A 13,214-nucleotide genomic window follows, 5' to 3' on the forward strand; every position below is an offset into this window, starting at 1 on the left:
AGAAGTTTTAAAAACTATTGAAGGAGCGGTACATTGCTACCATCTTCTTAAGAATCTTTACATTCCAGCCATGTCAGGGAAACTAGCCCTCCCACTGTGTGATCCCTGAGGGAAGAGAAACTCATGAGGTGAGCTGCTTGGTTACCGCAATTGTCTGCATGGGCGTGGACAGTTTCCTGACAGGACAAGTAGAACATGGTGTTTACACGGGACTGAGAAGGCTGAGCTGAGTTCTGAAGCAGCCTGCACTGTGAAGCACAGCAGCGAGAAAGGAGCTGCTTGTGAGTAGGGTGAGAGCGAGGCCCAAGTCTGTGTAGCCAAGAGCTTCACAAAGAAGACTTCACAAAGCTTATCAAAGGGTGGCTCCTCCAGGTTGTGAATAGAATAGATACTGGAGGTTGAGCAGTACTGGGACTTGAGACATCTGGCCCAGTCACAAAGGAGAGGCCTTATTACCAGAACACCGAGCTGACACACTGTGAAAGGCCATCCTTGGTAGTATGGGCCACAGCCTAGATTAAGGTCTACTCTACACCCTCCCTCACCAAGCCTAAAACCCCTCCTCAATAAAATCTGGGGGAATGAATTTGGAGATTGAGTCCTATCAAAATGGGAAACACTTGAGGGCTTTCCAAATATTGGATTTAATAAAACATAAAACAGAAGTTCAGGCCCGGCACAGTGGTCTGTAATCCCAGCACTTTGGGAGGCTGAGGAGGATGGTTCACTTGAATCCAGGAGTTTGAGACCCATCTAGCCAACATGGAAAAACCCTGTCTCTAAAATACGAAAATTAGCCAGGTATGGTGGTGCACACCTGTAATCTCAGCTATTTGGGAGGCTGAGGCAGGAGAATCACTTGAACCCAGGAGGCACAGGTTGTAGTAAGCAGAAATTATACCACTGCACTCCAGCCTGGGTAAAAAGGAGAGATTGTCTCAAAAAAAAAAAAAAAAAAAAAAAAAACCAGAAGTTCAGTATGGTAAACCAATACAGTCATGTGCTGCATCAACGACAGACTGCATATACAACAGTGGTCCCATAAGATTATAATGGAGTTGAAACATTCTCATTGCCTAGTGAAGTCGTAGCCATTGTAACATCATAGCACAAGTTACTCATGTGTTTGTGGTACTGCTATAAACAAACCTACTGTGCTGCCAGATGTATAAAGGCATAGCACATACGATTATGTACAGTTATGTAATACTTGATGAAGATAATTAACAATGAGGTTGTTGTTTTATGTATTTACTATACTATACTTTTAATCATTATTTTAGAATGTATTCTACTTATAGAAAAAGTTAATGGTAAAACAATCTCAAGCAGGTCCTTCAGGAGATATTGCAGAAGGCATTGTTGTCATGGGAGACAACACTCCATGTATGTTATTGTCTCTGAAGACCTTCCAGTGGTACAAGATGTAGAGGAGGAAGACAGTGATATTGAAAATCATGACCCTATGTAGGGCTAGGCTAATGTATGTGTTTGTGTCTTTGTTTTTACCAAAAAAGCTTAAAAATAGAAAAAAGCTTATAGAGTAAGGAAATAAGAGAAGACACAAACAGATGGAAAAACATTCCATGCTCATGGTTGGGAAGAATCAGTATTGTGAAAATGGCCATAACGCCCAAAGTAATTTATACATTCAATGCTATCCCCATCAAGCTACCATTGACTTTCTTCACAAAATTGGAAAAAAAAAACCACCTTAAATTTCATATGGAACCAAAAAAAGAGCCTACATAGCCAAGACAATCCCAAGCAAAAAAAAAAATTCTGGAGGCATCACGCTTCCTGACTTCAAACTGTACTACAAGGCTACGTAATCAAAACAGCATGGTACTGGTACCAAAACAGAGATATAGACCAATGGAACAGAACAGAGGCCTCAGAATTATTGACACACATCTACAACCATCTGACCTTTGACAAATCTGACAAAAACAAGCAATGGGGAAAGGATTCCCTATTTAATAAATGTGTTGGAAAAACTCGCTAGCCATATGCAGAAAGCTGAAACTGAATTCCTTCCTTGTACCTTATACAAAAATTAACTCCAGATAGATTAAAGATGTACTCATAAGACCTAACACCATAAAAACCCTAGAAGAAAACCTAGGCAATATCATTGAGGACACAGGCATGGGCAAGGACTTCATGACTAAAACACCAAAAGCAATGGCAACAAAAGCCAAAATTGACAAATGGGATTTAATTAAAGTTAAGAGCTTCTGCACAGCAAAAGAAACTATCATTAGAGTAAACCAGCAACCAACAGAATGGGAAAAATTTTTGCAATCTGTCCGACAAAGAGCTAATATCCAGAATCTAGGGAGAACTTAAACAAATTTACAAGAAAAAAACCAACAACCCCATTAAAATGTGAGCAAAGGATATGAACAGACACTTCTCAAAAGAAGACATTTATGCAGCCAACAAATGTATGAAAAAAAGCTCATCATCACTGGTCATTAAAGAAATGAAAATCAAAACCACATTGATATACTATCTCACGCCAGTTAGAACGGTAATCATTAAAAAATCAGGATACAACAGATGCTGGAGAGGATGTGGAGAAATAGGAATGCTTTTACACTGTTGGTGGGAGTGTAAATTAATTCAACCATTGTGGAAGACAGTGTGGTGATTCCTCAAGGATCTAGCACCAAAAATGCCATTTGACTCAGCAATCCCATTACTGGGTGTATACTCAAAGGACCGTAAATCGTTCTATTATAAAGACACATGCACATGTATTTTTATTGCGGCACTGGTCACAATAGCAAAGACTTGGAACCAACCCAAATGACCATCAATGATAGACTGGATAAAGAAGGCCGGGTGCGGTGGCTCACACCTGTAATCCCAGCACTTTGGGAGGCTGCGGTGGGTGGATCACAATGTCAGGAGATCGAGACCATCCTGTCCAACATGGTGAAACCCCATCTCTAGTAAAAATACAAAAAAAAAAAAAGCTGGATGTGGTGGTGCATGCCTGTAGTCCCAGCTACAAAGGAGCTGAGGCAGGAGAATTGCTTGAACCCAGGAGGCAGAGATTGCAGTGAGCCGAGATTGTGCCACTGCACTACAGCCTGGGTGACAGTGTGAAACTCTGTCTCAAAATATATATATATATATATATATATATATATGGACCATGGAATACTATGCAGCCATAAAAAAGCATGAGTTCATATCCTTTGCAGGGACATGGGTAAAGCTGGAAACCACATTATCAGCAAAGTAACACAAGAAGAGAAAACCAAACACCACATGTTCTCACTCAAAAGTGGGTGTTGAATAATGAAAACACATGGACACAGGGAGGGGAACATCACACACCAGGGCCTGTCAGGGGGTGGGGGTCTAGGGGAGGGAAATCAGGGGTTGGGGGATAAGGAAGGGATAGCATTAGGAGAAATACATAATGTAGATGACGGGGTAATGGATGCAGCAAATCACCATGGCACATGTATACCTATGTAAAAACCTGCACATTCTGCAAATGTACCCCAGAACTTAAAGTATAATAATAATAATAAAAAGATACAAAGAATCTATTTTGTATATCTGTACAATGAGTTTGTGTTTTAAGCTAAGCATTGTTACAAAAGAGTCAAAAAGTTTAAAAAATTTTTAAGTTTATAAAGTAAAAGAGGTATAATAAGACAAGGTTAATTTATTATTGAACAAAGAAAAAAAATAAATTTAGTGTAGCCTAACTATACATTGCTTATAAAGTCTACAGTAGTATACAGTAATATCCTAGGCCTTCTTATTCACTGAACACTCACTGTCTCACCCAGATCAACTTCTAGTCTTGCAAGTTTCATTCATGGTAAATTCCCTATACAGGTGTAGCATTTAAAAAAATTTTATGCCATATTTGTACAGTAACTTTTCTATATTTAGATATGTTTAGACATACAAATCCTTAACACTGTATCAGAGTTGCTTGCAAAATTCAGTACAGCAACATGCTGTACGGATTTATAGCCTAGGAGCAATAGGCTATGCCATATAGCCTAGGTGTGTAGTAAGCTGTACCATCTAAGCTTGTGTAAGTACACTCAATGCTGTTTGCACAACAACAAAATCACCTTATGACACATTTCTCAGAATGTATCCCCATTGTTAAGCAACACATGCCTGTAATTGAACTGCCTGATAGAACAAAAGTCAACACTGACAGTCTTCAGAGGAAGATAATAGAATTCAAAGTCCCTAATAATGTATCATGTCCAACATGTAATGGAACATTACAAGACATGCAAAGAAACAGGAAAATGTTACCCATATCAAGAAAAAAGGAGACAATAGAAACTAGCCCTGAAATGGACTGGGTTGGATTTGGCAGATAAAACCTTTAAAGTGGCTATTATAAATATGCTTATGGTCTTTATAAGAGAATAGAAAATCTCTTAAGATAAATTTTAAAACTACTTAAAACAGAACCAAATGGAAATCCTGCACTAAAAATACAAAAAATACAAAAACAAAACTGAACATTTTACTGAATTAGCTTGACAGCAGATTGGAATTTGTGTAAGAAATTGAAAACAGATCAATAAAACATTTCCAGTCTGAAGAACAGAAAGAGAAAAAAATATTGAAGAAATGAGCAGAGCTTCAGGGACCTGTGGGATAAATCAAACGGACTAATGTGAGTCAGTGGAGTCCCAGAAGAGGATGATAGTGAACATAGGACAGAAAAAATATACTTGAAGATATGATTGCCAACATTACTTAAATTAAGAAACCTAGCAAAAGCCAAAAAATTTAGATTGACTTATAGCTCCAAGAAGCTCAGTAAGCCCCAAGCAGGGTAAATACAAGGAAAACCACACCTACACACATCATATTTAATGCTGAAAACCCCTAAAGTGGCAGTCCCCAACCTTTTTGGCACCATGAACTGGTTTCATGGTTTCATCTTCCACCCCAGCAACCCAGTTTTTCCACATACTGGGTTGCTGGGGTGGAGGATGGTTTCAGGATGAAACTGTTCCACTTCAGATCCTCACGCATTAGATTCTCATAAGGAGCACACAAACTAGATCCCCCACATGTGCAGTTAACAATAGGGTTCATGCTCCTATGAGAATCTAATGCTGCCATTGATCTGACAAGAAGCAAAGCTCAGCAGGCAGTAATGCTTGTCAACTGCTCACCTCCTGCAGTGGTCTGAGGGTGGGGGACCCCTGCCCTAAAGCAGCCACAGAAAAATTGGTATATTAAATAGAAGAAAAGATTGATACAAATGATTGCCAACTTGTCATCAGAAGCAATGGCAATCACAAAACAATCAAACAAGAGCTTCAAACAACTAAAAGAAAAAAAGGCTATCCTAGAAGTATATACCAAGTGAAAATGTCCTTGAAAAATGAGTTTCAGATAAAGGTCGCTTTCTGGCCTTCTGATGGCTAAGAGTTTCACAATACAATTCCCAAGCCAAATCACATAAGCACTAAACAAACAATACTCATGCAAATGAAGCTTCCAATTATTAATATACTCTGGAAAATAAGAGTAATTATTGAATCTAGAAACTGAAACAGGATGCTAGAAACAGAAAAGGGGGCATTTGGGGAAAAATGGGTCCTTTGAAATTAAAATATATGCAAGATGAAAGAAAAAAGAAAACATAACACAAATGAAAACTTCTTTTTTGTTGTTGTTGTTGGAAGGTATTTTTTCCCTATTTATTTATTTTATTGCATTTTAGGTTTTGGGGTACATGTGAAGAACATGCAAGATTGTTGCATAGGTACACACGTGGCAGTGTGATTTGCTGCCTTCCTCCCCATCACCTACATCTGGCATCTCTCCCCTTGCTATCTCTCCCCAGCTCCCCACCCCCCACCGTCCCTCAAAAGATAGAAATTAAAGTTACCTTCTAGAAATTAGTATAAACTGACAAATAAATGGAAAAAGAATGCAAAATTAAATAAACTACAAGGTCAGCCTAGGGTGTTCATTATCCATATAGGAATTCTTGTAGGAGCTACCAGAGAAAAGAATAGTGCCAAAGAAATAACTGCAGAAAATTTCTCAGATTGAAGGACATGCTTCCAGATAGAAATGAGGTAGCAAATGCCCAGAACAATGGATGGAGAAAGACCCACACGAAGGCACATCACTTTGAAATTATGAAGCAATGGGGGCAAAGATCCAGAGGCTTCTGTAAAAATGAGCCTACAATACTCTGGAGAGGAAAACTAGGTCCCATGGAAAGGACTGGGAATTCCAATAGCATGAAACTTCTCAACCCACAACTCTGGAAGCCAGAAGACAATTTTTGGGGGGAGTGGCTGACAGCCTAAGATTTTATATTCAGGCCAATAAAGTCTAATGATACAATGAGGGCATTTTCAGTCATACATGCAAAAAATTACCTCTCATCTGTTCTTTGTCAGAAGCTACTAGAGGATATAGTCTATCAGAATGGGAACCTAAACCAAGATGGAGACATGGGATCTGAAAGAAAAACACATGCACACAAATGTTCATTGCAGCACTGTTTACAATAGCAAAGACTTGGAACCAGCCCAAATGCCCATCAATGATAGACCAGACAGGGAAAATGTGGCACATATACACCATGGAATACTATGCAGCCATAAAAAAACGATGAGTTCGTGTCCTTTGTAGGGACATGGATGAAGCTGGAAACCATCATTCTCAGCAAATTGACGCAAGAACAGAAAATCAACCACATGTTCTCACTCATAGGCAGGTTGAGCAATGAGAACACGTGGACACAGGGAGGGGAGCATCACACACTGGGGTCTGTTGTGGGGAACTAGGGGAGGGATAGTGGGGGGTAGGGATTTGGGGAGGGGTAACATGGGGAGAAATGTCAGATACAGGTGATGGGGAGAAAGGCAGCAAACCACATTGCCATGTATGCACCTATGTAACAATCTTGCATGTTCTTCACATGTACCCCAAAACCTAAAAAGCAATAAAGTGTATATTTTTTTTTAAAAAAAAAGCATCCATGCACCCCTGACAAGGAAGAGGGAAAGGGAATCCCAAGATGGTTGGGGAGGGAGAGCCCATTAGGTCAGTTGTTCTGCAGGCCTAGAAGCCTAGAAAATAACCGATCCAGTTTGGGGTAGGAGTCCAGATGGCTCCAGAAGAGATAGCTCCAGAAAGATGATTACCTGATGTATTTTCAAGCAGAAATTTATAGTTGTGAAGAAGAGTTTGGGAATTCATTATTGATAGGTATATGGAAAACTAAGCAATCCCCACAAAAAAATCATCAAAAAAAAAAAACTACTGCAAGAACAGAACTATGACTGTATTCTACATAACTGTGAATAATTGTTCTATAAGCAAAATAACATAAATAACACATTTTTAAAGGTATTATCTAATTATTAGAGGCTTATGGAGGGATGTGGGAGAAGAAATGTGTGTGTGTGTGTGTGTGTGTGTGTGTGTGTGTGTGTGTTTACCTAAGATTCCTAGCTCCTAGCTAGTTCATCATTTGGGGAATAAAAAGTCATATCCAGGTAATTTTGTATTACTTAAAGTGTAAATTAGAAGGAAAAAAGGAAAAAAATTAGAAGGAAAAGTAAAACTTTTGACAGCATACAAGAAAAATATTGAGTATATATTTTTCATGTGTGTGTCTATCATCTGTTACTGCATAAAAAATTACCCTATCAGCTTGAAACAACAATAAGCATTTATTATCTTGCAAGTTTCTCTGAGTCAGGAATTCAGGAATGGCTTAGCAATGTGATTCTGTTCAAGGTTCTTTCTTGAGGTTACAGGTAAGATGTCATCTGGGGCTGCACTCATCTGACAGTAGGCTGGGGCTGGAATATGGCTCAGTCACATGAATGAGACCTCAGTTCCTTTCTATGTAGATCTCTCCATAGGACTGCTTATGTGTCCTCATGACATAGCAACTGACTACCCTCAGAGAGAGTAAACCAAGGAGAAAGCTCTAATGTCTTTCATGATTTAGTCTCAAAAGTCATCCACTATCACTCTATTTAAAGCAAGTCACTACTAAGATCTAGTAACACTAAAGAGGAGAATTAGGCTCCACCTTCTGAAGGGAGGCATGTCAAGGGATTTGTGGACTTATTTTAAACCCATCACAATATGTGTCAGATAAAGGAATTCTCATTTTACAATATAAAAAGATGAATCAATATGCTGATAAAGCCCCAATAGGAGAAAAAAACCAAACAAGCAGTTCACAGAATAATAGATACAAATAGCCATTAAACATTAGCAAAAGGATACCATCTCCCTGATAGAGAGATGCCAAAAAACAGAGGCTTGTCATAACAATTAAAACCAAATTTTGATGTGTACCTAGGATGGGAGAGGTACATTCTCATAGACTGCTAGTAAGAGTATAACCATTAGGCATAGCAATTGAAATACATATGCAAACCTAAAGTTCATGCATATCCTTTGACCTGCCAATTCTGTTTTATTTTTCTAAAGAAACTATCAAAGATATGTAGATAATTGTGTTCGTAGTAGCCAAGCTTATACTAGCAAAAATGTATATACCAAAATACAGATAATATGTAATCTATATATTATTATACACATATTATATATTATCTACATTTTATACATATTATCATATATACTATATACATATACATGTCTATAATACATATTATATATTATATACATAATATATATAAATATATTCAATTTAATATTAATATATTAGATTTATATATAATAATATAATATTAATACAGCACTATACTAATATATATTAATAGTAATATTGATATATTATATATTAATATTATTAATATATATTAACTATGTATAATATACTATAGTATACTATATTATTATATAGAATATATATTATATATCTTTATATATGATATATATATATAGTATATGCATATATGTATATGCATGTATATGTATATAAGGAGACTCCTGATTCTTTTCCTTATAGGAATGTATATGTATATAACATATAATGTAATATGTATATTATATATAATGTATAAAATATAGATAATATATCATACACATATATTATCTATATTTTTGTATATACATTTTTGCTACTATAAACTAAGCTATGATGAACAAAATTATGAACATATCTTTGACAGTTTCTTTAGAAAAATCCATAAATAGAATTGATAGTTCAAAGGAAATGCATGGATTTTAGGCTTGAATATGTATTTCCAGTTGCTATGCCTAATGGTTATGCTCTTACCAGCAAGTATATACATGTAGGTGTATGTATATGTTTGTATATGTATATGTGTGAATAGTATATAGTATATAATATATGTATATGTAGTATGCCATATATATGTGTTGATATTTTAGTTAAATAAGTTGTAATATATTCATCTGATGCAATAATATGCACATACTAAAAACTGATGATGTGGATGAAGATTTACTGGCATGGAATAAAACAGTGTAAGCCTACTAAAAGCAAAGCAGAATGGGAGTATAGGGATCTGGAAATATTAATTAAACTTAAAGACACATAACTCCTCCTTATGTTGATTTTCTGAAATATTCTTTGCAGGTAGTCGACTATGCCCAACTTGTTCAGCCACGTTTTGATAAAGCCCGTGAAAGATTAGTAGAAAATACTATAGCTGAGGCCACTGTAGCAGCAATTAAAGTTGTGAAAGAAAAGCTTCTCACGGAACTGCAAGCTAAAAAACAAGGTGAAACATCTTTTTAAAATGTATGTTTTAAGTTTAGGTAAAAATTAAGCCTGGCTACTTGAAAGCAAGGACTTTGTTTAGCTCATCTTGCCACTTTACGCATTATAGACTCTTAATAAATGGTTGAAGGAATGGATATACATAAACCAATTCATAAGCAGAGAAAAAAAAATTCAATTCTAGACCTCTAACGAAATGAATCAGAGGGAACCTCTAAATTTTGATTTTTTTCTCCAATGGGCCTACCTTACTGGGCTGATTGTTTGATCAGGATTTACACCTTTATCTTCACCAGTCATTAAAACAAGAATCCTCCTGACTCTTATGGAGCTTGTTTTTGTTTTAGATTTATATGTCATCCCTGAGTGTAACTAAATTTTTCTATTTGGGAAATATTAGTTTAATGCAATGAAACTAGAAGAAGCCTTAGTGATCACTTAACACCATTCTCCTCCAATTTTATAGTTGAGGGAACTAAGGTTCATGGAGGTTGAATGGCTCCCTGAAAATCACCCAGCAGGTGGCAGAGTTGAGACTTGAGCCCTCATTTCCAAAGTCCTGGTGGTCTTTTTCCTGACCATTCTGCCTCTTCCTGTGTCTCACGGACTGTTGATCACGTTTATTTCAGAATAGACACAAAGTTTTTTTTTTCTTTCTGTTTTTCTTCAAAAAAAAAATGAGAATTCTCGTTTCATGACCACTTTTGACATTCATTGACTGTTTTTTGTAGACTGTATCTCTAGTTGGCAGCCTTGTAACTAATCATATTAGAACACATGAAAGTAGCTTAATCTAAACCTCCCCTCTTAATGGAATGCCCTTAATGCAGCATTTCCTGTGTACTACATGGGATCTTCCTCACTTTCAAAGATCTAAATCCAAAATCTGGGATTAGCTTCAGCAAAAGCTAGATTCAGTCACCACAGTTCAGATTCCCAGAAGCTATAGCAGTGCACTATGTGGCCATCAGTGTCTCCATTCCAAATATTCTTTTCCTAATTATGTTTTTCTGGTGACAAAAGTAATAATAGCTAATATTCATGGTGCATTTACTACAGGCTGGAGCTATGCTAACTGCACTGCATATATAATTTTATTTAATCCTCATGACAGGCCTGGTAGATGTTCTTATGGTCGATTCTAGTGTGTGAAGATGTTCTTATGGCTGATTCTAGTGTATCAGAGGGATTATGTAACAGCTGACAGCCAGCAAGTGATTGTGATTCGAATCAATGTGCTCTCCTTTCCTGTGTCTCTCAATTGAACACAGAAAATCAGAAAAAGCAGATAGAAGGAAAACTCTCTCATACTTAAAACAAGAACATTCTTGTTCTTAACTCCTCTCTTTTCTCCTATTCATGTTTGTAATATTAATTGTGATCCCATGGTATACACAAAATTACATTCACTCATTTTAAAATAAAGCTTCTTTCTTATTAAGATGTAATTATTGCAATAACTTTTGTATTAGATATCTCTCTATTTTTCTCAAATGGTGAGCCAGTGTTACAAATAACAATTACTAAATTATCCATAATTTTACTGGAGGTTTGAAATGCCAATTTTATCCTAATATTGTTTGTGTGTATATGTATAAACTTCTAAAATTTCTATTCTATTGATATTTATAGTACAACCTTTAATACAAAATGTAATTATCAAAGCTTTCTGATGCATTTTGAATCTTGTGATAATATAAACCCTCCCTCAACACATTTTGTTTTAAATTTTTTTTCTGGTTATTTCTTTGTTTGTTCCACAAAATGGGTGCTTATTGTTTGCCAGGAACTGTACTAAATGTTAGTTGCTTGTAGAATTTTGTCAAGGTCTACAACAAATCCCAAATGGGACGATTGTAGTAATATTATACAATAATTTGGTAAGAATTCTCATATTTACTATTAAATCTTCTCATGCAGACATATGTAATCTCCATTTTTAGTCACATTTTGTCATTCCATAATATTTTGTAGCTTTCTTCATGTATTGTCCACATTTTTCTTAATAAGCTTATTTTCAGATATTTTGTCATTTTATTACTGCTGAATGAGATCTTTTTAATAATATTTTCTAAGTAGCTATTAACAGTATTTTGGAAAACTATTTGATTTTCATATATTTATTTAGAACTATCCACTTTATTAAGCTTACTTCCTAGTTCTGATGGACTTTCAGTTGATTCTCTTGGATTTTCCAGAGAGCTAATCATATAATTTGAAATAAGGATGTTTAAATCCCTCTTTTTTCAATACTTATATTCATTTCCTTTCTTGGCTAATTATGTAGGTAAGCAATTCTAGAATGTCAAATAGTGGTAGTGATACTGAGTATCTTTAAAGAGGTTCTTGTCAATGTTTTTCCATGAGGTTATTAAGTATTTTTATCTGGAATGGGTATTGAAAATTACCAAATCCAGATTCCCTATTTAATAAATGGTATTGGGAAAACTGGCTAGCCATATGCAGAAAGCCAAATCTGGATCCCTTTCTTACACCTTATACAAAAAACAAAAATTAACTCTAGATGGATTAAAGATTTAAACATTAGGCCTAACATCATAAAAACTGTAGAAAAAAAACTTAAGCAATACCATTCAGGACATAGGCATGGGCAAGGACTTCATGACTAAAACACCAAAAGCCATGGCAACAAAAGCCAAAATTGACAAATGGGATCTAATTAAACTTAAGAGCTTCTGCACAGCAAAAAGTATATATATATATCATTAGAGTGAACTGGCAATCTACAGAATGGGAGAAAATTTTTGCAATCTACCCAACTGACAAAGGGCTAATATCCAGAATCTACGAAGAACTTAAACAAATTTACAAGGAAAAAACCGACAACCCCATCAAAAAGTGGGCAAAGGATATGAACAGACATTTTTCAAAAGAAGACATTTATGCAACCAACAAACATATGAAAAAAAGCTCATCATCACTGGTCATTAGAGAAATACAAATCAAAACCACATTGAGATCCCATCTCACACCAGTTAGAATGGAGATGATTAAAAAATCAGGATACAACAGATGCTTAAGAGGATGTGGAGGAAAAGGAACACTTATACACTGTTGGTGGGAGTATAAATTAATTAGGCCATTGTGGAAGACAGTGTGGCAATTCCTCAAGCATGTAGAAATAGAAATGCCATTTGACCCAGCAATCCCATTACTGGGTATATACCCAAAGGATTATAAATCATTCAGTTATAAAGACACATGCACACGTATGTTTATTGCAGCACTGTTCACAATAGCAAAGACTTGGAACCAACCCAAATGCCCATCAATGATAGACTGGATAAAGAAAATGTGGCACATATACACCATGGAATACTACGCAGCCATAAAATAGGATGAGTTCATGTCCTTTGCAGGGACATGGATGAAACTGAAAACCATCATTCTCAGCAAACTGACATAAGAACAGAAAACCAAACCCTGCATGTTCTCACTCATAAGTGAGAGTTGAACAATGAGAACACAAGGACACAGGGAGCGGAGCATCACAAAC

General features: G+C 36.1%; 1 protein-coding gene across 4 annotated transcripts in view; it reads left to right on the forward strand.

Moving 5' to 3' along the window:
- Nucleotides 1-13,214, forward strand: part of AK9 (adenylate kinase 9) — a 190,039-nt gene that overhangs the window by 56,461 nt on the left and 120,364 nt on the right. For all 4 annotated transcript variants that reach the window (XM_032275055.1, XM_032275052.1, XM_032275054.1 and 1 more), the window contains exon 13: nucleotides 9,554-9,698. In XM_032275055.1, coding sequence (XP_032130946.1) covers nucleotides 9,554-9,698 — 145 coding nt within the window. The remainder of the gene's footprint in view (nucleotides 1-9,553; nucleotides 9,699-13,214) is intronic.

This window comes from Sapajus apella, unplaced genomic scaffold, assembly GCF_009761245.1.
Source record: "Sapajus apella isolate SASKATOON/1434 unplaced genomic scaffold, GSC_monkey_1.0 scaffold6, whole genome shotgun sequence".
In the NCBI taxonomy this organism is placed as follows: domain Eukaryota; kingdom Metazoa; phylum Chordata; class Mammalia; order Primates; family Cebidae; genus Sapajus; species Sapajus apella.